This window comes from Ovis canadensis, chromosome 1, assembly GCF_042477335.2.
Source record: "Ovis canadensis isolate MfBH-ARS-UI-01 breed Bighorn chromosome 1, ARS-UI_OviCan_v2, whole genome shotgun sequence".
Classification (NCBI taxonomy): Eukaryota; Metazoa; Chordata; class Mammalia; order Artiodactyla; family Bovidae; genus Ovis; species Ovis canadensis.
In genome coordinates this window covers 241753706-241778821 of record NC_091245.1, presented here as the reverse complement: position 1 = coordinate 241778821, position 25116 = coordinate 241753706, and the positions used below count along the sequence as shown (strand labels likewise).

The window sequence follows — 25116 nt, the reverse complement described above, 5'->3', positions numbered from 1 at the left end:
GTCTTCAAGGAGTGGTCGGTCTCCTTTTCTAGGATCAAGGTTAGGATGAGAGATCTTCTTTGTGTGTGTGGCAGCACCATGCAGCATGTGGGATCCAGTTCCCTGACCAAGGATCAAACTGGCACCCCCTGCACTGGAAGCTTGAAGTCTTCAGCACTGGACCACCAGAGAAGTCTAAGATGAATGAATTTGATGTGCTGATGGGTCTGGAAAGTCAATGTAGCCCTGAAAGTCCCAGGAAGAGAGAATACCGCAGAGTGTTAACTTCCAAAGTCCTTGCGGAGATAACCAGTGTGGCTCCACAGTGGAATGCTGCAGGGGCCAAAGAGTGAAGCCTGAGAAATCACCACTGGATTCAGTCATGCAAAATGTTGGTGACAAACTTTCTATGGTGAGCCCAGACAGGAACCAGGCAGCAAGAGGTTAACAAATCAGACAGAACCAGGAACTGGAGAGAGGGGCTTGATCACAAAAAGAAACCAAGATGTGGGGTGATAGCTGAGAGAGGGAGCAGAGCAGAGGGAAGATGTTTCCAAGAAAAAATAAATTCAGAAGTGGCAAATTTTGATACTGATTGAAGTTTGCGACTGGGTAAAAAGGAGCTCCGGCTTCCCAGGTGGCGCAGTGGTAAAGAATCGGCCTGCCAAGGTAGGAGAGGCAGAAGAAGCGGATTCAATCCTTGAGTTGGGAACATGGCTTGGAGGAGGAAATGGCAACTTTCTTTGGTGTTCTTGCCTGTAAAGTCCCATGGACAGAGCATCCTGGTGAGCTATAGTCCATGGTCTCAAAGAGTTAGACACAACTGAGTACAAAAAGGAGTTCACTATAATTCTGTCTACTTGGCAGATTTTTTTTTAAGTGTAGTTGATTTACAATGTTATATTAGTTTCATATGTACTGCATAGTGATTTAATATGTTTAGATTATACTCTATATAAAGTTATTATAAAATATTGGTTATGCTTGGCAGATAATTTTTAACTTCCATAATAAAAGTTTAGGAAGAGAAAGGTAAGCAACCTAGCATATGGGAAAGAGAGGAGCGAAACGAGTAAAGGGAGGTTACTAAATGTCCAAGGCTTTCTCCTAGCTCAGTCTGTAAAGAATCCACCTGCAATGCAGGAATCTGCCTGCAATGCAGGAGACTGGGGTTCGATTCCTGGGTCCAGAAGATCCCCTGGAGAAGGAAATGGCAACCCACTCCAGTATTCTTGCCTGGAAAATCCCTTGGACAGTGGAACCTGGCAGGCTATAGTCCGTGGGGTTGCAAGAGTCGGTTTAGCAACTAAATGATTGCTAAATGATTTAGCAACTAAACCACCATCCCCACTAAATGTATATGACAGAATAACAATAATTGAGGGCACAGGGTCAGAGAAGGTGTGTTGAGGTGGAAACAAAAGCACAAGTGAGGGAATTTACCTTCTCATAAGAAACATAATGAAAATCAATGAAAATAAGGATGAAATTTGAGTTGAAGAGGAAGTGTTGGTATAAAAATATTATAAATGTAAAAGGAAGATGAGAGACTTTCCTGGCCGGCTAGTGCTCAAGACTTCTAGTGGTCAATCTTCCACTTCAGGGGGGTGAGGGTTCAATCCCTAGTCAGGGAACTAAGATCTTGCATTCCATAAGGCCAAAAAAAAAAAAAAGAAGAAGAAGAAGAAAATGAATGAAGGAACATGGGCCTCTTTTTCCACAGAGTGGGAAAAGAGATTATAAAATGCAAAGGAATGAGGATCAAAGGAGAGAGGGCTTGGGAATGTGGAAAGGGCTACAATAACAGTTTTGGAATGCAATGGGGAATGAGTGACTATGGGGAAAGACACACTGCTAAGTAGGGCCCTTCCAATAGACATCAGCAAAAATTTTGAATGGGTCCACACTTTGAGACTACTGTCTAAAGCATGCAGAAATAAGCAAGCCAGAGTGATGAGAGTTCTCTTGCAATCTCAGAACCTTCTGAAATTTCCAAGCTAGCAGTAACAATCTCAAGAACAAAGGTTGCTAGAGCAAGAAGCAGCTGTCCAAAACATCCCACACAGGGCACATCCCTCGGGAAGTCAGAGAGGGTGTCAGTTTGGCCCAAAATACTAAGTGTGCACAGTTTCACCACGTAGTCTTAGAACCACACGCGTGTCATACAACATGACTACCAGCATCACCTAGAAGCTTGTTAGAATTGCAAAACCTCAAGTCCCACCCTAGACCTTCTAAATCAGAATATTAATTTTAACAAGCTCGCAGATGAATTATATACACAGCAAATTCTGAGAAGCCATTGTCTATAACTTTGCTAAAATCTTTGATAAACATATAGGTAATCACAGTAATGCTAACTTCAATAAAGAAAAGTACTGCACCTCTGCAAAGTCCCTCAGGCTGTACCGGATACTGAGAAGACCACTGAGACCTCTAGGATGTATTCTCTACCCTCTAAGTTTGATCAGCATAGTTGTTGCTGGGTAGATTTTTTTTTTTTTTTGCAATTATAGTTTAGATGCTAAAGGAAAGTTGTTTAACTCTGATTTTCTGTCATTTGGAGCTTCTCAATCAATTGCAAGTGAATGATACTTACCATTCAACTCAGGCTTCTGGACACCATTGTCAGCAGAGGAGGGCAGCCCAAGCTGGCCACAGAGTAAGCAGATGTCACACCAGCTGCCTACACTGAGACTTGCCTTTTAAAATTTTTATTTATTTATTGTAATTGGAGAATAATTTCTTTACAATATTGTGATGGCTTTTTCCATACTTCAATATGAACCCAGCATAGGTATACATGCGTCCCCTCCATCCTGAACCCCTGTCCCACCTTCCTACCCATTCCATCCCTCTGTGACAGTCTTGAAGACTTGCCTTTTTTAAACTTGGTTTTAATATTTTCAACACCCTAACCTCTGTCCATGGAATTCTCCAGATAAGAATACTGGAGTGGGTTGCCATTCCTTTCTCCAAGGGATCTTCCAGACCCAGGGGTCAAACCCAGGTCTCCTGTATTACAGGCAGATTCTTTACTGTCTGAGCCACCAAGAAAGCCCTATTTTATTCTTACCCATAAGTTTTTGTCTCTTGCTCAGTGCTTTTGCAACTGGAAATCAGTCCTTAAAGTCAACATGAGCGCGTTTGGGCAGCAGGGCAGCCTGAGCCCTTCCATCTCCCTGGGCACTGCCTCTCCTGCTATGATAAGCAGCGTGTGGGCTTGGGTTCAAATGCTGACTTGATGCTTTCTACTGCATGGTCCTCAGCAAGCTCCTCACCCCTCTGAGCCTCAGTTCCTCCCGTTTAAGAAAGAGTGAGTTACTGTATCCACTTCAGATGGCACTGTCAATTAAATGAGCTAACAATGAAAAGCATTAAAGGCTCCTAGCAAGGAGCAAGTGCACAATAAACATTGTGTGTGTGTTTGTTAGGGTGTGTTCCACCCTCAGTCATGTCTGACTGTTTGCAACCCCATGGACTCTAGCCCACCAGCCTCCTCTGTCCATGGGATTTCCCAGGCAAGAACACTGGAGGGGATAGCCATTTCCTTTTCTAGGGGATCTTCCTGACCCAGGGATTGAACCTGAGTCTCCAGCACTGTATGAAGATTCTTTACAATCTGAGCCACCAGGTAAAGCTATATAATTTTGTCAAAATTTTTTCTTGGCAATAAAGTTTCAAAGGTATGTTACCTTCTTAGACAAGCTTCAATATTTTCCAAATTTCACTTGTTTTATGTTTTTTATTGCTTTCAAGTATATTTGTAAACTTTCTAAAACTAAATATGACTGAAGAAATACCTGTGCAGAGCCATAGACCAAATATATGTATATATATTTGGCCCATATATATAATTATATATTTAGGAAATTATATATACTTTTATATTGTTATTGGTATATAATTATATATAATTTCATAAAGTATATATGACTGGGGAAATACCTGCACAGAGGCATAGATCAAATATATGTATGCATATATATATATTTGGTATAGTACAGATATAATACAGGTATTTCCCCAGTCATATTTACTTTATGAAATTATATATATAGTTATATACATTTATAATTATATAAATTATTTATATATAATTTCATAAAGTCAGATTTATAAACATAATAAATAAATGCAGTGTTCATATGTCTCTGCCTTTAAACCATGACATGAAATTCTTAATTTAGTCTACTTTAGAACCTGTGAGGACACTTACTTTAAAAGGAGGATAAGGAACCTCAATTAGTGATGTTCCACTTTATAGAGAGTGAGTGGGGGCTGAGTTTCTATTGAAAGCTAACTTTCCACCTATAACCATGGCAACATAAGGCTAAAAAGAGAAAGATCCCTGAAACCAATCGATATTTGGGCAGGTCTCAGGAACGATTCATCAGCCAAGGTTCATGCCTCTCTGAAGGGTCAAGCTGTGCCCTTTTGTACTGAGACCTGGGTTGGGGAGGGTCACAGAGCACCTCTTTGAGTCATAAGGCAGGGTGTGCTTGCAGTTGCTCATTCTGATTTTGAAACCAGCTGGAGACATGGACTTTTCGGTGTTGATGGTGCTTTCAAAATTCCAAAGTCCAAATCCTAATCAAGCTGTGCCCACCCGTATAAAATAGAGGGAATTATCCAGAGTATTCAGCCTGTACCTGGAAAAGGCCCTTGATGTGAAGCTCAGTGCACACTGGCAGCCCTCCCAGGGTTGATCGAAACTCAGTGTATTAAGAATTACTTTGTGGTATTCAAGAGCTTCGCCTCTGGAGCCAGACTCCCTGGGTTTGAATCCTATCTCTACAACTGTGGCAGGTTAAAGACTGTCACAAATGCTTGGAGACTCTTCATGCAGAGGTGGGGTCTGTGCCCCTCTCCTTGCATCTTAGAGGACAGAGAATAGGACAAAAGTGACCCTGTTCCAGTTTCTGACTCAGGTTTTAAGAAAGTGACAGCTTCTATCTCTTGCCTCTTGCATCATCATATAGAATCTCACTTTGCTGTTGTTCAGTCGCTAAACCATGTCCGCCTCTTCGAAATCCATGGACTGTCACACTCCAGGCCTCCCTGTCCCTCACCACCTCCCAGAGCGCACCCAAATTCATGTCCACTGAGTCAGTGATGCCATCCAACCATCACATCCTCTGCTGCCCTCTTCTCTTGCCTTCAATCTTTCTGGGCATCAGGGGCTTTCCCAATGAGTCGGCTGTTTGCATTAGGTGGCCAAAGTATTGGAGCTACAGTTGCAGACCCCTAAGACTACAGGGGGAAGAGAGGGGCCCTGCTGAGCCCAATTGTATCACCCTTCCCATCAAGGCACCTGGTATGTGAGTGAAGCCATCTTGGGCCCTACAAATCAATGCAATGCAGCCCCCAGCTGAACAAGAGCAAAGAACTCCAGTGGTACTACCTAGAGCTAAAGAATTACCTGATCTCCTTTAAAACAAGCTAGTCCTACTTCTTCTGCTAAGGAGCAGTTAACTCATTTAACCTCGTGCATGATTTTTTTTTTTTAATCTCTTGTCACAACTAAGAGGTGGTAATACTGCGGGACTGTGCCAGGTCCTGCAGCAGGTGGGATCTTCTATCTTCAGTGTGGCATGCAAACTTTTCGTTGCAGCATGTGGGATCTATTTCCCTGACTTAGGGATCAAACCCTGGTCCCCTGCTTTGGGAGCTCCGAGTCTTAGCTGCTGGACTGCCAGGGAAGTCCTAAGGTTGTAAAACCAGTGAAGTCAGAAAGCAAGTCAGATTTATTTTGTTCACTAGGACAGTACTTGGCACACTGTGGGTGCTTCAAACACACTGATGGATTGTATTCATTGCACTGAATTTATGATTCTTCACCAACTGCCAGGCGAAGAGTTTAGCAGACTGAGAAGCACTAATAAGTGTCACCTAAGCATTAATGCATATCTCTTGCGGATGGTCAGAGTCACCTAGCAAACATCTCCCAGGCCTGTGCTCGCTGGCTTAGGGATGGAGTGCCTGCATCACGCCTAAGGTCCAGGAACCCCTGGACTTTCTGTGGCTGAATTTGCTGCCAGCACACTCCCAGGAGATGTGGTCCAGGAGGGCAGCTGCCGAGCTCATATTCTCCTTTTCTTTCTACAAGGATCCCTTTCTGTCCCTTCGAGAGTTGCCACCTGCTCTCACTTCTGAGATCTTCTTCCTGCAGAACAGGAACCAGAGTGGGGCTCAGCCTCAGCCACCTCGTCCTCACTGTCTCTAAAAAGGAGGGCTGTAGTCATTAAGATTCAAGGGCTTCACTGCTGAAGAGAGAGTGAACAGCAAACGTCAAGCATGGGCGTCACAACCTCATTGTCAGAACCTCACGAGTGTCTTGAGCAAGGACCCAGCCCTTCCTGAGGGTAAACTTCACCAAGGCTCCCTCCCCTCACCTCCCCTTTCCCCAGATTAGATTGCCACTTCCTGCTTGCAGGTCTAAAGGCACAATGAATTGTTGAACAATAAATGAGTTAATCACCCTCAAAGTGTCTGAAATCAGGGCATTCCAGAAGGGTGACTATCCCATAGCATTTCCCTTTCTGCATACAGGATATAAATGACCTCATATTTCCTCATGTACCACATCTTTTTAAAAATCACGGAAGAAACCTCAACTGTGGTCCATGCTATCTTCTACTTTCACCTGTTCACTTAGTGATCATAACCCCTGTTACTAGTCTGAAAAGTCTAGGGCATCAGGGCTGTGTTAACCAATGTTATTCAAATTTCTTGAGTAACTTCTAGGGGCAAAAGTCTCTGAAGAAAGAAAAAACTGCCCAGGCTCCAAAGGGGAGCTGCCTAGCTCCAAGATGGCATCTACAAAGATCAACTCCATTCTTAAATCCTGAGAACTTTGGACTTCCTCCTGGCACTTTCAGAACTCCTTGTCAAAGCTGGTGGGTTTCAAAGAAAGCTCATTTGCACCTGCTCAGTGTTGAAAAGCAACAGCCAGCAAAGTGATAACAGTCCTTATCTGCTGGTGGTAGGAACATGGCTGGTTTTTCTTCCTTCTGCTAATCTGTATAACTGACTTTTCTACCGAAAAAAAAAAAAACATATTATTTTGTAATAAGAAAAAAAATCACAATAGTTCATGGTTGTTCAGAAAGAAGTATGTCCCGCTGTACCCATACAATTCACACACGGTATCATTCTATTGTTTATATTGAAAAGAGACCACTTTTTAAATTTCTAAAGAAGAAAATCTATTAGGGAGAGCATAGCCCAGGCATGGGTGACAAAGAATCTTGTTTTAAAGTCTTGGTTCCTTGTCTTATTATGTTGGGATGACCTTATGATATGTACTTAATCTCTCTGAGTCCTAGGGCCTTCCCCAGTAGAAAGGACATGACATTGTCACAGTTCAAGCTTAGTACATCACGCATGCTCAATAAATATTTGTTTTCCTTCTTGCCCCAATGCTGAGATCTCAGAAAGTATCCTTATAGAGCGACCAACGCACGTTTCATAGAATCTTCAGAAGAAAACTCAGCACCCAACCAATCTGACTTCTCTGGAATCAACTAACCACAGCTTCCCTGGTCAAGGGTCCCTGACCCACGGCAGATTGTAGCCCACTGCTTCCCTGGGAACAAGCGGCCAACTTCATGGCAGGACAGGTCTTACCACGTTACAGTGTTACTTGCTTTTTATTTAGCTACAAGTTGACTGTCTGTGAAATTCTACCTGCTATCTTTCTCTTAACCTCTAGGCTCTCAACAAAGGGCTAGCAGGCTCCCTTTTCATCCCACAGTCCTTCAGCTGTTAAGCAACACCAGTACCCAGCAGGGACGGTCACTGCATGACGTCGGGCTTGGTCTAGGCATGGCAGAAGCTTCCTTAAAGTGACACAAAGCATACTAGTAACCGAATGCTGCCCCAGACACTTGGCAAAATTCTCAATAAAGGTCCATCTTACCTCCTCTTACACTTTCTAACTGCTCTTTTAACTTTGTCCAAGCTACCTCCAATCCCCTCATCAATGTTTTTCCTCTCTTCCACCCAATACCAACCTCCCTTTCTCCTTACCTTTTTCAAAGATGGGGCTTTTTATTCCTGCATAGAAGATATAGCTGAACAAGTTGATTGGGAATGGTTCTTGCTAATTCTATCATGCCAGGTAGGGAAGAAAATAGAACCTAATGGAATAGCAGACAACAAAATAAATAATTACCCTGATTTCGTCCTTTAAAAAATTCCTGTGGGCCCGAGCTCAAAAATACCCAACTAGACCATCAGACTGCTATTTTCCTATTGAGGAAAACAGAAGCTCTTTCAAATAACTCTTTTGCATTCCAGGCTTTCAGCGGAAAAGGCAAAGACATGCACTGTAGACCATTAAGTACTTAGGAGACACGATTTTAGCTAGGATGTAACTCAATTTTACTGTGATTTATAAAGAGCCTGGGGAAAATATTTCTTGATTTGGGCAGGCCATTGTCAGATTAAAGGTGCCGTAGGCCCAGATGCTGTTTGTTCCAGCCCTAAGTTCGATTGCAACAAGGTTGAGTGTCTTGTCTGTGCTGGTGGATTATTAACAGAGGTTATTGGTCTCCATGGCAAAATGATTGCAATGAACGTAATCTTATTTATGAGGGTGCAGGGAGGGAAAAAAAGAGCTTCAGGTCAGGGAGAATATAAATGACCATAGCCGTTGAGGTTCTGTTGCATTTGAGAAGCTGAAGCAACTCCCAGGACACAGCTCACAGGCTGATTTTGCTTCTTGGCTCCAAAATAAGAATTGATTTGGGGACAATTGTTACGACTCTGCAGCCGATAACTTTGAAGAGAGCCTGCGAGGAAGGGGGCTTGATCACACACCGACATCCCATATCCCCAGCATGTGCACTGGGAGCTGTGCCAAGTGCCTGGGGGGCACCCTCATCCCCCTGTCTGTGTTTGGCCTCCTCGCTAACATCCTGCTATTTTTCCCTGGAGGAAAAGTGATAGACAACAATGACCACCTTTCCGACGAGGTCTGGTATTTTGGAGGAATATTAGGAAGCGGAGTCTTGGTGAGTAAGGAAACCTTAACATCTCCCCCTAAAGATTTTCAGTCTATCTTTTTAAAATTGGGTACTTACTGAACAGGAAGAGATTTAGTTGCTAACAAAAGCCCAAGAACTGCATGATGAAACGTTAAGTGCCTCAATTTTTTCCCTTCCTCATAGGGACCCACCAAGGAATCCCTAGAGTTAGGCTGGCAGCTCCCATGGGGCAGTGCACTTCCCTGAACCAAGCTGAGTGCTACAGAATTTATTTTAAGAAGACAATGATAGGGTGCGGGGTTGTGGGGGGTCGGGGAGTGCGAATATATTTTTTCTAGTAAATTCATTGAAAACTACCAAGAGAAACAGGTGTCAGTGAATTCCTCTTCCAATTCTTTGGTAATGATTTCTTTATCCCTTATTTCCAACATAGACTAGGAACTTCTGGTTTAGAGAGAGAAAAACTCATGTTTCATGACAATCGAGGACAAGTTTTTTGTCCTTCTCCTAACCCACCATGTAAATGGAAACTCAGTGTCAGATCTTGGTATATTGCCTCATTGGATTTGCAGTTAGGCCAAATAGAACCGAAATATTCCATAACACTCATCCACCCACCAGCCAGACTCCATTAGCTGTTGGCCCCCAAGTCCCGGGTTGGAGATGTGGCTCGTCACACAGGCAGGCAGGCACGGGGCGCCCCCTTCACGTGCCAGCCCACACGGTGTTTCTTTTGCTTGTAGATGATCTTTCCTGCCCTGGTGTTCTTGGGCCTGAAGAACAATGACTGCTGCGGGTGCTGTGGCAACGAGGGCTGCGGGAAGCGCTTTGCGGTGAGTGCCTGCGGAGGCCGGGAGAGGGGATCAGCCAGCAGACCCGCTCCAGGGGGCACTGCCTTCTGTGCTGGGCATTGAGGGGATGAGTCACCAGCCCCAGGCAACACTCTGAGGGCAGCTGGTACAGGGATAATGATGGGATTCTTGCTGGTGCAAAGTAACAGTAATCATAAATTTTTAAAACCATAGCCCTCCTACTTATAGAATATGAGTGTCGTTCAAAATGTTACTAGCAGTCAGGGATATCAGAGCTGGAAAACTGCAGTGATGCCATAGAAAGAATGAAGGCTGGAGGCTTTCCCTGGTGGTCCAGTGATTAAGGTGTTGCGCTTTCAGTGCAGGGGGCATGAGTTAGATCCCTGGTCAGGGAACTAGGGATCCTGAATGCAGCACAGCTTGGCCAAAAGAAAAAAATTTTTTAAATAAAATGCTAACTAAAAGTATAGCTTAATAAAGAAAAGACTGCAGGCTTGGAAGGCAGAGATGGGGGCTGTGACTGCCTCTGCCGCTGAGAAGCCCTGAGACCTTGGGCAAGTCAATTCCCTTCTCTGGCTCTGTGTTGCCTCATCTGTAAAGGTGGGGCTGGGACAGGATAACAGATGGTGACTTCTGATAGCTGCCTAAACTCTCCATCTACGCCCCTGCTGGGATCATTGCCTCAGAGGCTTCGCACTTCCCTACCTTTACCCCCGTTTTCCCCCCAGCCTTCTGTTTCCTTTCCTGTTTCCTGTAGCCATCCATCTTTAGTGGGCAAACTACAGAAAATAGGCTTCACCTTTCCAAGCTGGAGTGGGAAGGCTGGGGGTGGGGTTGAGTCCCATGTCCTCAACTGGGGTGCTCTTTGCCTCCCTCTGCCCATCTGTTAAGATGAGGAAGTTGGACTAACTCAGAATTTCCCAAGGACAGACAAGCTCTGCTGGCACACAGATTTGCTTTATCTTTCAATAATACAGAAAGTTATTTTCTTTTAATTCTCCTTCAATCCTCTTAAGTCTATCAAGAAAACTCTTGCTTTGATGGAAAAAAGTCTTTGCTATTTCTAATTCTCTGTAATCTCCCTAACAAGCCTCCAGCTTCAGGAACTCGAGAAACATTAACTAGAAATTCAATAATATTGTGTTTATGTGTGTTGATGATTCGAGCTTTTCATTCATAGAGGTGATATAAACGAATAAAATAGAGAGCGGATTTAAAGAAAGATATTGAGTTCAGATACATTGATGTGGCAAAAATGAAGAAGGCTGAGCCAGAATTACTGGCTGGATGATGCATCAACCAGCACTTGATCTAATCTCCAGAGTCAGTTGTCCATCTAAAAGAACCCCAATGATAAATTATACATTCCTACCTTTAACTTCTAAAAGGAAAAGTATTGCAACCTATCCTGAAACATAATCATATCTAACATTTCTTATCATTATTTCCTCATCTAGTCAACTAAAAAATATCTGTGCTGTGCTGTGCTTAGTTGCTCAGTCATGTCCAACTCTTTGCAACCCCAAGGACTGTAGCCCACCAGATTCCTCTGTCAGTGGGGATTCTCCAGGCAAGAATACTGGAGTGGGTTGCCATGCCCTATTGAATACATGTGAAGGGCTGAGGCTGGTGCATTGTGAATACCATGATGCTTTTCCACTCGAGATCAAGGATCATTCAAAGAGAATGTTACCACTTTTCAAACACAATCAAGCATTATTATAGCAACATTTAAAATCATTATTGACAAAAAGATGCAAAAATCAACCACAATGTATTTTATACAATTATGTAATTTGATGCAAATTACAAATAATTATGTAATTTGATACATTTGATTTTTAAATTTTGTGTTATTGTTGTTGCTGCTTAGTTACTAAGTTGTGTCCAATTCTTTTGCAAACCCAAGGACTATAGCCACAAGGCTCCTCTGTCCATGGGATTTTCCAGGAATACTGGAGTGCGTTGCCATTTCCTTTTCCAGGGGCTCTTCTCAACCCGGGGATCAAACTCCCATCTCTTGCATTGCGGGTGAATTCTTTACCACTAAGCCACTAGGGAAGCTCCAGTGTGTGTTATATATAATTATATTTTCATATACTTAATGATGAAGGAAAGAAGTAAATATGTAACTCATTTTCTCTTTGAAATCTAATCCCATTACACCTTGTGGATTTGGGGGTAAAAAATCAGAGATGAGAATTTGAAAAAAAAAAAAGAGCAATTAAGGAAATTGGATGAATTACATAGAAATCTAACAGCTCATTCCTTGGTGCTGAGAAGAAGGCTGAACATCAGCCAGTACAAAACCAGGGGTTTTGTTTCATTTTTGTTGTTGTTTGTTTCACACATAATCACAGTGAGAAGGGAAACAATATTCAAAGTACTGTGCAAAGCATGTTTTTAAATTAGATTTGTGTGAAATCCGAGAGGAAAGCAGAAAAATTATTAAGCACAGTTGAATATATACAATCTGAAACACTTGGTCTGCTCAATGCAAGTCATCTGACTGGGGTCCCTCACCTTTCAAGGGGGATCCATTCTTGATGTAAGTTGAGTACGACTCCTTCCAGCCACTAGCTAACTGTTCACAAGGGCAGTGCCCTTCAAAGGACCAGCTCTGCCACTTGGAAAGCAAAGCACCAGCCACAGCCGCCCTGCACCAGGGGTGACCACTCTCTAAGTGACCAGCAGAAAGATTTCTTGTTTGGGGTTCATTTGTTTGTTAATCAGCTGCCACTGTTTAAAAATAGATTTCGCATATACACAAAAGAAATCTAGATATCTTACTTCTTTTAAAAAACAAACAAAAAAATAACCTGGTACTCCTGTGCCTATATTTTGGCCAAAAAACATCCATCAGTCTGCAATGCAGGAGACATGGGTTCAACCCCTGGGTTGGGAAGATCCTCTGGAGAAGGAAATGGCTACCCACTACAGTATTCTTGCCTGGAAAATCTCATGGACGGAGAAGCCTGGTGGGTTATAATCCATGGGGTTGCAAGAGGCAGAAATGACTAAGCGACTAAACCACGACCACCTGGGCATTACTGAGCTCTTTGCCCACCCCAAAAGGCCACGGGGTTCATATCCCTGCTTTAGATGTTTCCTTAATGTTCCAAGGCTCTGAAGCCATAGTCAGTTTTTAAAGAAAGGTATTTACAAACATGGAGGATGGCATGGCAATCCACTCCAGTATTCTTGCCTGGAGATTCCCCATAGACAGAGGAGCCTGAAGGACTACAGAACATAGGGTCGCAAAGAGTCAGACTTAGCACGCATGCATGCCTTTACAAACATTTTGTCATACAAAAAGAAAAATCCCCTGCAGCATAATTTGATCAGTTCTATAATGCTAAAGATTTGAATTATTTTTCCAAAGGCTCACAATATTCCCTTCCAGGTGTATAAGGAACACTGGGCTTCTGAGAGCATCATGTAAGAAACCCTATTGTGTAGAAAGGCCTGTGAGGCAGGAACAAACTGGGCCGAGAGCCGCTGAGCCAAATCATGTGGCTGTCTTCATAGCTGTCTCTATCATTTGTTTCCTGGTCTGTCTCTCTCTTCTTTGTTCAGTCTTTCTGGAATATTCTTCAGAAATTAGCTGCATCATTCTCTTTTCTTTCCTTGGGCAGTAAAACCAGGACGTAGGAATCTATAATGGAAGCAGGAAATGAATGCTGTAGAGACAATAAGCTGGAAAAAAAAATTTTTTTTGAGGTTGCCTAATTGATGATTTCAGGATGAAAGTAAAAAATGAAGGCTAAACATTATCTGAGGCAGAGAAAGACCTAAACCCTGTCCCTGCGATTTGCACTCTTTTAAATAAATTAGGGTAAATAAGCAGAGAAGGCAATGGCAACCCACTCCAGTGTTCTTGCCTGGAGAATCCCAGGGACGGGGGAGCATAGTGGGCTGCCGTCTATGGAGTCGCACAGAGTCGGACACGACTTAGCAGCAGCAGCAGCAGGGCATGTAAGAGCTGAGAAAAAGGAGCCCTGGGACAAAAGCTGCAAGAGGAGGAGACTTTCAAACCGGGCTTTGAAAACCCTGGTCTTGGTGTGTGGCTAGGTCTCACCCTCCTGCTCCCAAACTAGAGGTGTCCTAGGAGCTGATTTGTCCGCTAATCCATTAAAAAAAAAAAAAAATTGACCTCTCAGGGTCCATTGGGCTTCCCCAGTGGCTCAGCAATAAAGAATCCACATACAATGCCGGAGACTCACGTTCGATCCCTGGTATGGAAGATCTACTGGAGGAGGATATGGCAACCCATTCCAGTACTCTTGCCTGGGAAATCCCATGGACAGAGGAGCTTGGGAGGCTACAGTCTGTAGGGTTGCAAAGAGTCAGACGTGCGCACACAGGGTCCAATGGGACAGCTAATTCATTTTATCAACTCTTTCCTGTTAAGTATGTACTGTTATAAGAGCCTTTAGAAAACCTTGACCTTAACTCGGAGGAGTGTCTCTAATAATTGGCCTGATAAAGGAGATATTTAGAGGCAGACAGGCATTTCAGCATCCTGAAAGTATATCATGCAGATAAACGCCCACCCCACCCACAGGCAGAGCCAGATAGTGCACTGATCGGTTCTGAAGGAAGAGCTTGATCAGGTCATAAATTCATCTGTTCAGTGGAAGTCAGCACTTCTCCCGGCGTTCGACTCGGCTCGCCAGCGACCCCTAGGGACGCCTCCTGGTTGAGCACTTCTGACGTCAGTACTTCCTGAGGCCAAGAGCACTAACTGCTGACAGCAGCCTCCGCATTGCTTGTATGACCGTTAGTTTGAAGGGGATTTAAGAAAGCCCCTTCTCGTGAAATAATGATCATAAAAGAAGAAATGAAGTATGAAACCCTATTTCTTCTCTAAATGTTCTATGTTGCAAAACCCTCTGCTGTAAAATGGCCAATGCCCGTTGCTACCTTTCATAAGGTATGGCTGGGAAAAAAATGTTCTAAGCGCTAGCGTCAGGGCAGAGGAGGTAGTACCAAGTGGCTGGGGTACTGGGGGCTCATAGAGCCTTCATAAATGCTTGTTGGATGAATGAAATAAATGAATCTTCTGGGAGGATTTCAGGTCATTTCCGTACTTTCTCAGGCTCAATTCTAGCAATAGCTCTTTGAGGTAGACATTCCTTTCCTCATTTCACACTTGTAAAGGAAACTGAGGCTCTTACAAGTTAAGTTTCTGACCACCACAAACTACCCCCTCACCCCCAATCTGTATTCCCAAAACTGAGTCAGAAAATAAAAGGAGGGCATTAATGTTTAAGTGAAAAAATCAAGTAATGTCTATGTATCTCCTTTCTGAAAGAAAACTTCATGCCCACCAGAGATGTTTCCCCAACATGTTGCCACTGCCCAAGCCTTGAAATATCCTGTCTCCTAAACCACCCACTTTTCCTCCCTTCTCAGTGCCCCCCGCCCCACCTCCACACCTCCTCCAGGTGCTTCAGCTGACAGAACAACCCACAGGCGGGGGCAGAGCTGGGGTTGGACCCCACTTCATCTGCCTCCAGAGTCTGATAAAGAGGGAGGTCTTAAACTGACAGCTGGTGATTCGAGAGCATTCTCTTCCACTTCAAGGGAAGCATTTACAGCATATACATTAACACATGCTTCTTTAGAAATGCAAACTGAAGGTGTGTGTTGAAGACACAGAAGACAGGCTGTTTACTTTTCTTTTTCTCCCCAGAGCTAAGCTGTTTGTATTTGTGGAAGTTTAGGCCTGGCGTGCTGCGATTCACGGGGTCACAAAGAGTCAGACACGACTGAGCAACTGAACTGAACTGAACTGAACTGAACATATGCGAGGCTATGACTATTAAAATTTTATAATAAAGACATTTATCAAGTGATTGTTAATGTCATGGAAAATTCTTCAAATATTGGAAATAGGCAAGAGAGATCTCTGGGTATCCTCCCAGTGAAGTACTGTGCTGTGCTTAGTCGCTCAGTTGTGTCTGACTGTTTGTGACCCCATGGACTGTAGCCCACCAGGCTCCTCTGTCCATGGAACTCTCCAGGCAGGAATACTGGAGTGGGTTGCCATTCCTTCTTCCAGGGGATCTTCTCAACCCAGGGATCAAAGCCAGGTCTCCTGCACTGCAGGCAGATTCTTTACCAGCTGAGCTACCAGGAAAGCCCCAGTGAAGTGCTAGGCATTATCTAATAGCCTACCCCACCACGGGGTTATCTGATTTTCTAGACATATGTACCTTTGATTCCCGATTTACTATTGATTAGGCAATCTTACATGTTATATTCTGGGAAAGAAAGTGAAAGTCATGTCTGCCTCTTTGTGACCCCATGGACTATACAGTCCATGGAATTCTCCAGGCCAGAATACTGGAGTGGTTGTCATGCCCTCCTCCAGGGGATCATCCCAACTCAAGGATCGAACCCAGGTCTCTTGCATTGCAGGCGGATTCTTTACCAGCTGAGCCACAAGGAAAGCCCAAGAATACTGGAGTGGGTAGCCTATCCCTTCTCCAGTGGATCCACCTGACCCAGGAACCCAACCGGGGTCTCCTACATTGCAGGTGGATTCTTTACCAACCAACTGAGCTATCAGGGAAGCCCGTGTTCAGGGAGACAGGTAGTTATTCTTGAACCTTATTTTACTGGAGAAGAAATGGAGATCTTAGAAAGATAAACTTCCCAATGTCATGAGGGAAGAAACAGGAATCAGACCTAATCTGGGACTTCCCTGATGGTCCAGTGGTTGAGACTGTACGCCTCCAATGCAGCTGGCACGAGATTGATCCCTGGTTTGGGAACTAAGATCCCACGTATCTTGTCAGGCAGCCAGAAAACAAAACCCAGATCTGTCTGCCTGTACCCCATGCCCTTGGCCACTGCACAATAGAGTCCCCTCTTTGCTAGTTATTAATTTAGAATAGGAAAAACATGTCCATAGTACAAAAACTACAAAGGAAGTCACACATTCTTGGCTCTATAAAGTTTGGCAACGCCTTTCCTCAGAGGTTAGCACTGTTCCCAATTATTGTGTCTCCTTCCAGAAATATTCCAGGCCTTTTGCCTGTTTACTTTTAAAAAGCTTCAGTTTAGAGTGCCTGCTCCCTAACATATTCAACTTTACTTTCATAATTTCTCTTCTAACTTGAAAACTTTTGTATCATGTAACCCATGGTAAATGAAAGGTACTCCTTCTGATTTTAAGACATAACAGAGTAGTAAATGAAGCAGTTTTTCAAGACTTCTAAACATGAGTTAAAACAAAGTGACATAAAATGTAGCTGGCTTCTCCATCCTGGAAAAGTAATGAAAAATTATTTGGAGAAACTTTTCAAGGTGAGATATGTCGTATGTGAATACAAAAACAGAACATACTGCCTGTAGCTTTATTAAATTGTAACCTGATGCCATTTTTTCTTCAGATAGTTTGGTAAAGAAATAAAACCATATTGCTTCAATTGAGAATGACTGTGTTGCCATCCTCTGTTATACACTCCTGCCTCCTGAGAGTAATCATAATCATGAAATCAGTACAGACCATATTCATCTATTTTTTTTTAATGTTTACTACCCCAAGTCAATCTTCCAAGTTTTCTAGACTGTACTGTCCAGTGCAGGAGCCACTATCCACATGTGGCTATGGAACATATAGAAAGTAGCCAGTCTAAACTGAGATGTACCATAGGCAGAAAACACACACCAGACCCCAAAGAACTGGTACAAAATAGAAAATATCTAATTAGCAGTTTTTCTATTGATTGTCTGTTGACGTGATAATATGTTGGATATACGATTAAAGAAAGTATATTATTAAAATTAATCTCACCTTTTTTAAACCTTTTAAGTGGTGGTTATAAGAAAATTTTAAATTATGAATACAACTCGCATTAGTTTCCAGTTGGATAGTGTTGGTCAGAGGTGCTTACCAGGGGGACTCTTTGGTAAAGGGGAAATTATCTCATTGATGTTTTATATTAACCTGGTTTTGCATGTACTCAGACTTGCCTAAAATGAGGACTGTTTGCAAGCGCACTCACTTTTTGTGTCTGTAAACATTGGCCTGTTGAAATAAATGTTCCAGGAATGATATCGAAAATCCTCTACTCCTCCCACACAGCAGGAATAGCACGAGATAGATTTCTCCTCGCCCTTCTGGCCACTGGATGATGAAATCCTGAGTTGTTTTAATTGAAGGGACCTTCCAGAACTACCCACCCCTTTCTTCTCTATATCACCGAAAGCTGAGGCCAGGCAGGTGGGGGCCTGGGTGCCGCCAAGAAGGCTAGAACCTTGGTCCCCTCAGACTTCCAAACTGCCTTCCTGGAAAAGTGATCTTCCTTTTCGATTATAGCAATTTTAGATGCTCTTTCATTCTCAACAGTTAATAGTTTCATGATTCTTGACTCAAGACCAGGAAAAAAAGGAAAAAGATATTTTTTTCCTTATCTGTCGGTTTATTTCTGTGAGAGAATCAATGTCACTCAAAGATAAATTTGCAAATGACAAATTTGATCTGTTGCTAAGTGCATCTGACGCTAGTAGCAGTGTGCCGTGTGTGTGTGTGTGTGTGTGTGTGTGTGTGTGTGTGTGATTTGAAGAAGTACCAGGTACAAGACACTGGACTGGGAGGGAGACTCCAGTTCTTTTTTTTTTTTTTTTTTTTTGAAGTAGAGTCGCTGTACAATATTAAATAAGTTACAGGTGTATAATACAGTGATTCACAATTTTTCAACGTTATGCTCTATTTATAATTATTATAGAATATTGGTTCTATGCCCCGTGTTGTCCAGTATATCCTCATAGCATATTTTATACCTAATAGTTTGTACCTCTTATCCTCTACCTCTATGTTGCCCCTCCCCCTGAGCCTCCAGTCTAGCTTGGAGGCTTGGCCACTTCCTACATGTGTGACTTGAGAAAGTGACAGGAGCATGGCCTTTGGAACCAAATGACCATGGCCTAAACCCAGTCCCACCACTTCACTTTTTGTTTGACTTAGAGCTATTAGCTTAATTTCTACTAGTCTCAGTTTCCTGTCTGGAAAACCTGGATAATCACACCCACCTCACAGGTTTCTTGAAAAGATTAAATGAGATTATGCATCTAAGATTCTAATAGAATGAAGGTATTTTTACTAGTCAGAAAATTAGACGATTGCACTAGAAGGTTTTTGAGATCTTTTTAACCCTTTAAATAAACGGAAATTCTGGCTTTTGAAGACTTTAAGCAATTTTAAGATGAGAGACTATGTAGTTGTTGTGCTGTGATGAGAGTAGATACATTCCAGGGTCCTGGGGCTAGGAGATACTGATGCCAAACTCTTGGCCTCTGTGCACTAGCACTAAATTGGAGCAGCATCTCCCAAAGTGTGTTACTGCAAGGACTCATGAAAAAAAGGTTATAGTCTCCTATGAGATCAGAAAACTCTGCAAATTACCATGTGTGTGTGCGTGCTAAGTCGCCTCAATTGTGTCTGACTCTTTGAGACCCTATGGACGGTAGCACACCAGGCCTCTCTCTCCATGGGATTCTCCAGGCAAGAATACTGGAATGGGTTGCCATGTTCTTCTTGAGGGGGTCTTCCTGACCCAGAAATCGAAACCACGTCTCTTATGTCTCTTGCATTGGTGGGCAGGTTCTTTACCACTAGTGCCACCTGGGAAGCTTGCAAATTACCATATATACCCAAATATGAACTAGGAAAAAAATAAGCTTTATTGCTTTACTAGGCCGAAGGGGACACAGCAGGCTTGTGCTCTGAAAAACTGTATGTTCCAACCCAGGAGGATTTGGTGAGGAGTTTTATAGCAATGGTTCAAGAGCAGTGTTGCTGATCAGGATCAGGGTGTGTGCAGGGCCTGCACTTCTTTAATCTGGTCTCAGGTGGTCTCCTGATGAGTTTCTTATATCAAACTGTGATTTTCTCTGAAATGCAGAATGCTAACATCTTCCATTTGTTTGGGGGTCTTAATTCTGTAAAGAGCCCAAAGATATTGCTATGTGTATCCCTTGAGACAGAGCCAGGACCCTGCCCCAAGGCTGCACTATTGTTTCTTGGCCATGCCTCCCCTGTCTCTGCATCTCCTTTCTTCCCTTATTAGCAACTGTTCGAATCTGCCTTTTGGGATTCTGGGAAGGTCATGGAGGCTGCAGTCTGTTCCCTACAAACAAGAAACAGGGGACATGGAAAGGCTTCCATGCCCAGGAGTCCCATAGGGTCCTGTTGAGTTTTCATATGAAGGAGAAAATGATCAGTTCTATAGGCACGAGAAGTCAGATATGGTCCATGGAACCAGAGTTCAGTCTTGGAAGGTTGCATCCAAAGTATATTAATAGATAATATGATATATGACATGAATATGAATCCAAGCTAAATAGATTACATAGATTCCAGTTGTTTAGGCACAATTAGATACTCTCTACCCTCTAACTCCACCTTCAAACCCTCAAATACGCACTGTGAAATGACGGATACTAATACAAGAAGCAGGAAAAAGGAAGTATCTGACATTTAACTTCTGTCACCACGTCTAATTTAGCCAGGCTTTATCATGCACATTTTATAGATGAGAAGCTAAGACCCTGAGGCTACATTCATTATGCAGATTCATCACACAGGGAAAAGTAGCATCGCTGAGATTTGAGCTTGAGTCTGCTGACTTTTAAACTCTTGTGCTTTGCACTACACCTTCATGTCCCAATGCAATGGAGGTGATAATTTTTCATCTCTAATTTCAAAATTGTTAATGTTTCCAAGCTACTCTCCAATTACTGTTTAGAATGGAGATTGCCTCTCTATACCTAAATTTTTTCATCTCTAAGAGGGGGTTAGCCTAGATGGGCTCCAAGATTGTTTCTGCATTTTATATTCTATAGTCTATCTTGATTTTATACTTTGAAAAAAAGGCACTAGTACAATCCATTTTTTACTAATTAATCTCTGTTATATAAAAATATTTAAAAGAACTGAAATTGTTGGGTTTGTGTAACCTAAAGGAGAGAAAACTTGCAGCAGGTAGAAGAGGTGGAGAGATGTCAAACAAAAAATAGTTTTGTGTAAAATATAAAATACCTTCAGATATTTTAAAGATTGCTACCTGATGGAAGAGAAGTTGGACTTCTCTTTTTGAACTCAAGGGACATAATTAAGATTGAGGAGGAAATATCCTAGATTCCTGCCCATTCTCATAAGTAAAACCCGCCTGCCACATGAGGTCCCATGATGACTTAGACTCAGCAAGATGACTGGACCAGAAAACTTAAGATTACTTCCCATTCTAAGAGTCTTTGATTCTGTAATAGACTGGTCTTCTATATCAACCCTGTGAAGGGCATCTATTTTTAACAAAGTTAAAAACTCTGGTTCAAAGGTATAAAACCGTAACTTGCACATGAGTCCTCAATGAATAGGAGAAAAATATATGGGAATGGGGGTAGAGAAGGTAACATGAAACATCGAAATTCATTCTAGGAGACTCCACAGGCCCCATTTCCAGGAAAGACTGGCTTCTACCCCAGAACTTCCCCGTATTCATCACATCAATGATTGGACAGTCAGGAGTGTTGCATGTAATCTCGGAACACCTTAAGAACCCCACCTGGTCTCTCTCCTTCTCTTTCAGATGTTCACCTCCACAATATTTGCAGTGATTGGAGGCCTGGGTGCTGGATACTCCTTTATTGTTTCAGCCGTCTCAATCAACAAGGGTCCAAAATGTCTCATGAGCCAAAACAGCACATGGGGTTACCCCTTCCAGGACGGGTAAGGTACACCCTGCAATACCAACGTGTCACCACAGTGGGCACCAGGAGGTAAACGCCCAAGGGGGACACTCTGTAAGGTCCTCCATCTTCAGTTACAAGCTTCAGGCATGTTGCTCCTTTAAGGCAGAGCTGCAGTTGTGCAATGAAGTTCCACAATATCTCACCTCTTAGTGATCTTGTGATAGACACCAGAAGTAATAAAAGATGGCACCTCATCTGTTCCATCCCTGGGTCAGGAAGATCCCCTGCAGGAGGGCATGGCAACCCATTCCAGTATTCTTACCTGGAGAATCCCACGGACAAAGGAGCCTGATGAGTTACAGTCCTTAGGGTCACAAAGAGTCAGACACAACTAAAGCAACTTAGCACTTACTCACTAAGCTGTCCTGAGGGAAGAGGTGGGTGGTATCACCACTTGTACTCAAACAGTTATTAGCATCAACACTAGGTAACTTGTAACATTAATAAACAGAGAGCATTGTTTGAAAATCTTATCATAGAAAATGAGAATGATTACTCGTAAACAGAGCTCAAAGGCCTTCACTGGTATTCATAAACAGGGTGTAAAGACCTTCATTGAAAGCCTGCATGATAAATACTTACACAATCTTTTAAGGTGCAAATATACTGAAAACATTGTAGGTTCTTCATGAGAGTTAATGTTAATAGAACTCATTAAAGTAACACTTCATATTTTCAGGTACTTTGTAAAGAACTTTTTAAACAAATGAATTTATAATTTAATCTGCACAACAACCTCAAGAAGTGTGACTTCCCCCCACAAGGCAGGCTGAATAAGTGTGATGTGTTTCATATCTCTCAGTTAGCAGGGGGCAGAGACTAGGCACAAACTCCTGTCTTCTAACTTTGGATCTTAGTCTTTTTATGTTATACATTCTTCTGACCCTACCTAGAGTGCACCGCTCAAGGCAGTAGACAGTTGCTCTATGTGTCTACTTAAAGTTAAGTTCCAATAAATGAAATAAAGCTTAAAATTCCTCAATCACACTAGCCATATTTTAAGCACTCAGTAACTGCAGATGGCTATTATTGACCATATTGAACACTGCAGAGGTGGGGCACTCCCATTAGATAGGGTTACACTAGACTCTAACTTCCAAGAGGCCTGAGATGGCCTCTGTCTCATTCACCATTACAATCTCTCTGTCTGGCACAGGGACTGACATATCTAGGGAGTCAGAAACTAGAGTTGTTGGGTTTTCCTGCACACAGAGAATGGGCCCATGCCTAAAAAAAAAAAACAAACCTATAGGATGTCAATTCATTTAGTCAAATCCCTAGTTATGGATGTATATGAGAGGTTACAGAATCTCAGGAGAGGAGATGGAGGTGGCTGGTTCTTATGACCTGAGGTCTCAGTTTGTCCACAAGGATTTCACATAAAATATCCCCACCCTTCACTGTAGTTACAAGCCCTCTAGCATCCTTATAGTGCATGTAGCAATTGCCATGAGTGTTTATGTTGCTGTGGCAAGCCCTGTCCTCTTACAGAGGACCGCTGTGGGCTTGACTTGCTTGAGTGTAGCATTCAGAAGGCATGAGGCTGAGCTGTCTCCTGAGGTCCTTCCATGGATAGAGCCCTCCTCCCGACCCAGGGGCATACCTACAAAGCTACACATTATGCCTCCTTTCAAGGATCCTTCTCCTAGTATTTCTATGGCCAGCATTTATCCTATAATGTGAATGGTACTCCCCTTGATGGATCTGAAAACAATTAGAATACATCTACATCCAAAACAAAGGAGAGAGAAAGAAACTCAAGAGATGCTAAGTTACACCCCAAGGCAGTACAGTGGTCTTATATTGTTCTGACACCCTCATACCCAGCTTCGGGTGGGCTGGCACTGATGTTCCAGGTCAGGATGGAGACAGCTGGTCTATGGGTCACCACAGGAAATATCAGCTTGGGAGAAGGACAGGAAACCACTTTCCTGTTTTTTTCTCTCTCTCTCTTTTTTTTTAATTGGAGTATAGTTGATTTACAACATTGTGTTAATTTCTGCTGCTCATGCTAAGTCGCTTCAATCATGTCCAACTCTTTAGCCCACCAGGTTCCTCTGTCCATGGGATTCTCTAGGCAAGGATACTGGAGTGGGTTGTCACTTCCTTCTCCAGGGGATCTTCCTGACCCAGGGATTGATTCCACGCCTCTAACGTCTCCTGCATTGACAGTTGGGTTCTTAACCACTAGCGCCACCTGGGATGCCCCAATTTTTGCTGTACAGCAAAGTCATTCGGTTTTACGTATATATATGTATATGTGTGTGTATATATATATATATATATATATATATATGCATTCTTTTTAATATTCTTTTCCATTCTGGGTTCTTTGGTAGCTCAGATAGTAAAGAATTTGCCTGCAATGAGGAGACCTAGGTTCGATCCCTGGGTCAGGAAGAACCCCTAGAGAAGGGAATGGCAACCCACGCCAGTATTCTTGCCTGAAGAATTCCACGGACAGAGGAGCCTGGTGGGCTACAGTCCATGGGGTCGCAAAGAGTCAGACATGACTGAGTAGCTTTCATTTTTTCATTTCATTTTCCATTCTAGTTTATTTCAGGATACTGAATATAGTTCCCTGTGCTACACAGTAAGAACTTGTTGTTCACCCATCCTCTATGCAGTAGTTTGGACCTGCTAATCCCGAACTCCCAATTAATTCCTCCACCACTCCCCTCCCCCTTGGCAACCACAAGTCTGTTCTTTACGTCTGTGAACCTGTTTCTGTTTCATAGATGAGGTCACTTGTGTCATATTTTAGACTCCATGCATAAATGATATCCTGTGATATCTGTGTCTCTCTGACTTACTTCACTGGGTATGATAATCTCTAGGTCCATCCATGTTGCTGCAAATGACAATATGTCATTCTTTAATGGCTGAGTAATATTCCATTGTATATGCCGACTATATCTTCTTTATCTATTCATCTATCGATAGACATTTAGGTTGAAGGCACCACTTTTCAAAGTCTTCTGCATCTGTCCTGCTGAAGCAAGTTTGCATTCACATCAGACACCCATATCACATGTTACTCTGAGATAGATCCTTTTGTATGCATCATTTTATCTACCCCTCTCAACAGCAGCTAACCCATCCATTAAGAGGTATTGGATTCAGTTCAGTTCAGTTCACTCACTCGGTTGTGTCTGACTCTTTGCGACCCCATGAACCGCAGCATGCCAGGCCTCCCTGTCCTGTGATCAGATTGGCTAGAGCGGTTTAATAATAAAAACAGAATAAACTGTGCAGAAAAGCAGGAACATTTCAGAATTTTCCCACTCATCCCCTTTTTGCCAAAAGATTTTGATAGTTATCAAAAGGGAGAAAGGTTTGTGTACTCACACATTTGCATAGTAGCTTCAAACTATAATATGATTTAAAATTATTGCATTCAGATTTATTACAAAATCATACATACTATACACTCTGCAGGTGATTTATAAGATAGAATGATTTTGACTATTCGTGCTCTTTTCCATCAGGCCCTGACTGTAGGATTTAATCCCGCATAAAATGCAGGTCCACCCTTGGTATGAAATATGCCATGATTGCTACAGAAGGGCTTT

At 42.7% G+C, this 25116-nt stretch overlaps 1 protein-coding gene across 1 annotated transcript in view; it reads left to right on the top strand.

Annotated features, from left to right (window-relative positions):
• The first annotated feature begins 8494 nt into the window (after nt 1-8494).
• Nucleotides 8495-25116, top strand: part of TM4SF4 (transmembrane 4 L six family member 4) — a 28336-nt gene continuing 11714 nt past the window's right edge. Inside the window, exons 1-3 of the mRNA XM_069580747.1 lie at nt 8495-8996; nt 9713-9802; nt 21382-21521. Of these exons, the coding sequence (XP_069436848.1) occupies nt 8823-8996; nt 9713-9802; nt 21382-21521 (404 nt within the window). The 5' untranslated portion in view covers nt 8495-8822. The remainder of the gene's footprint in view (nt 8997-9712; nt 9803-21381; nt 21522-25116) is intronic.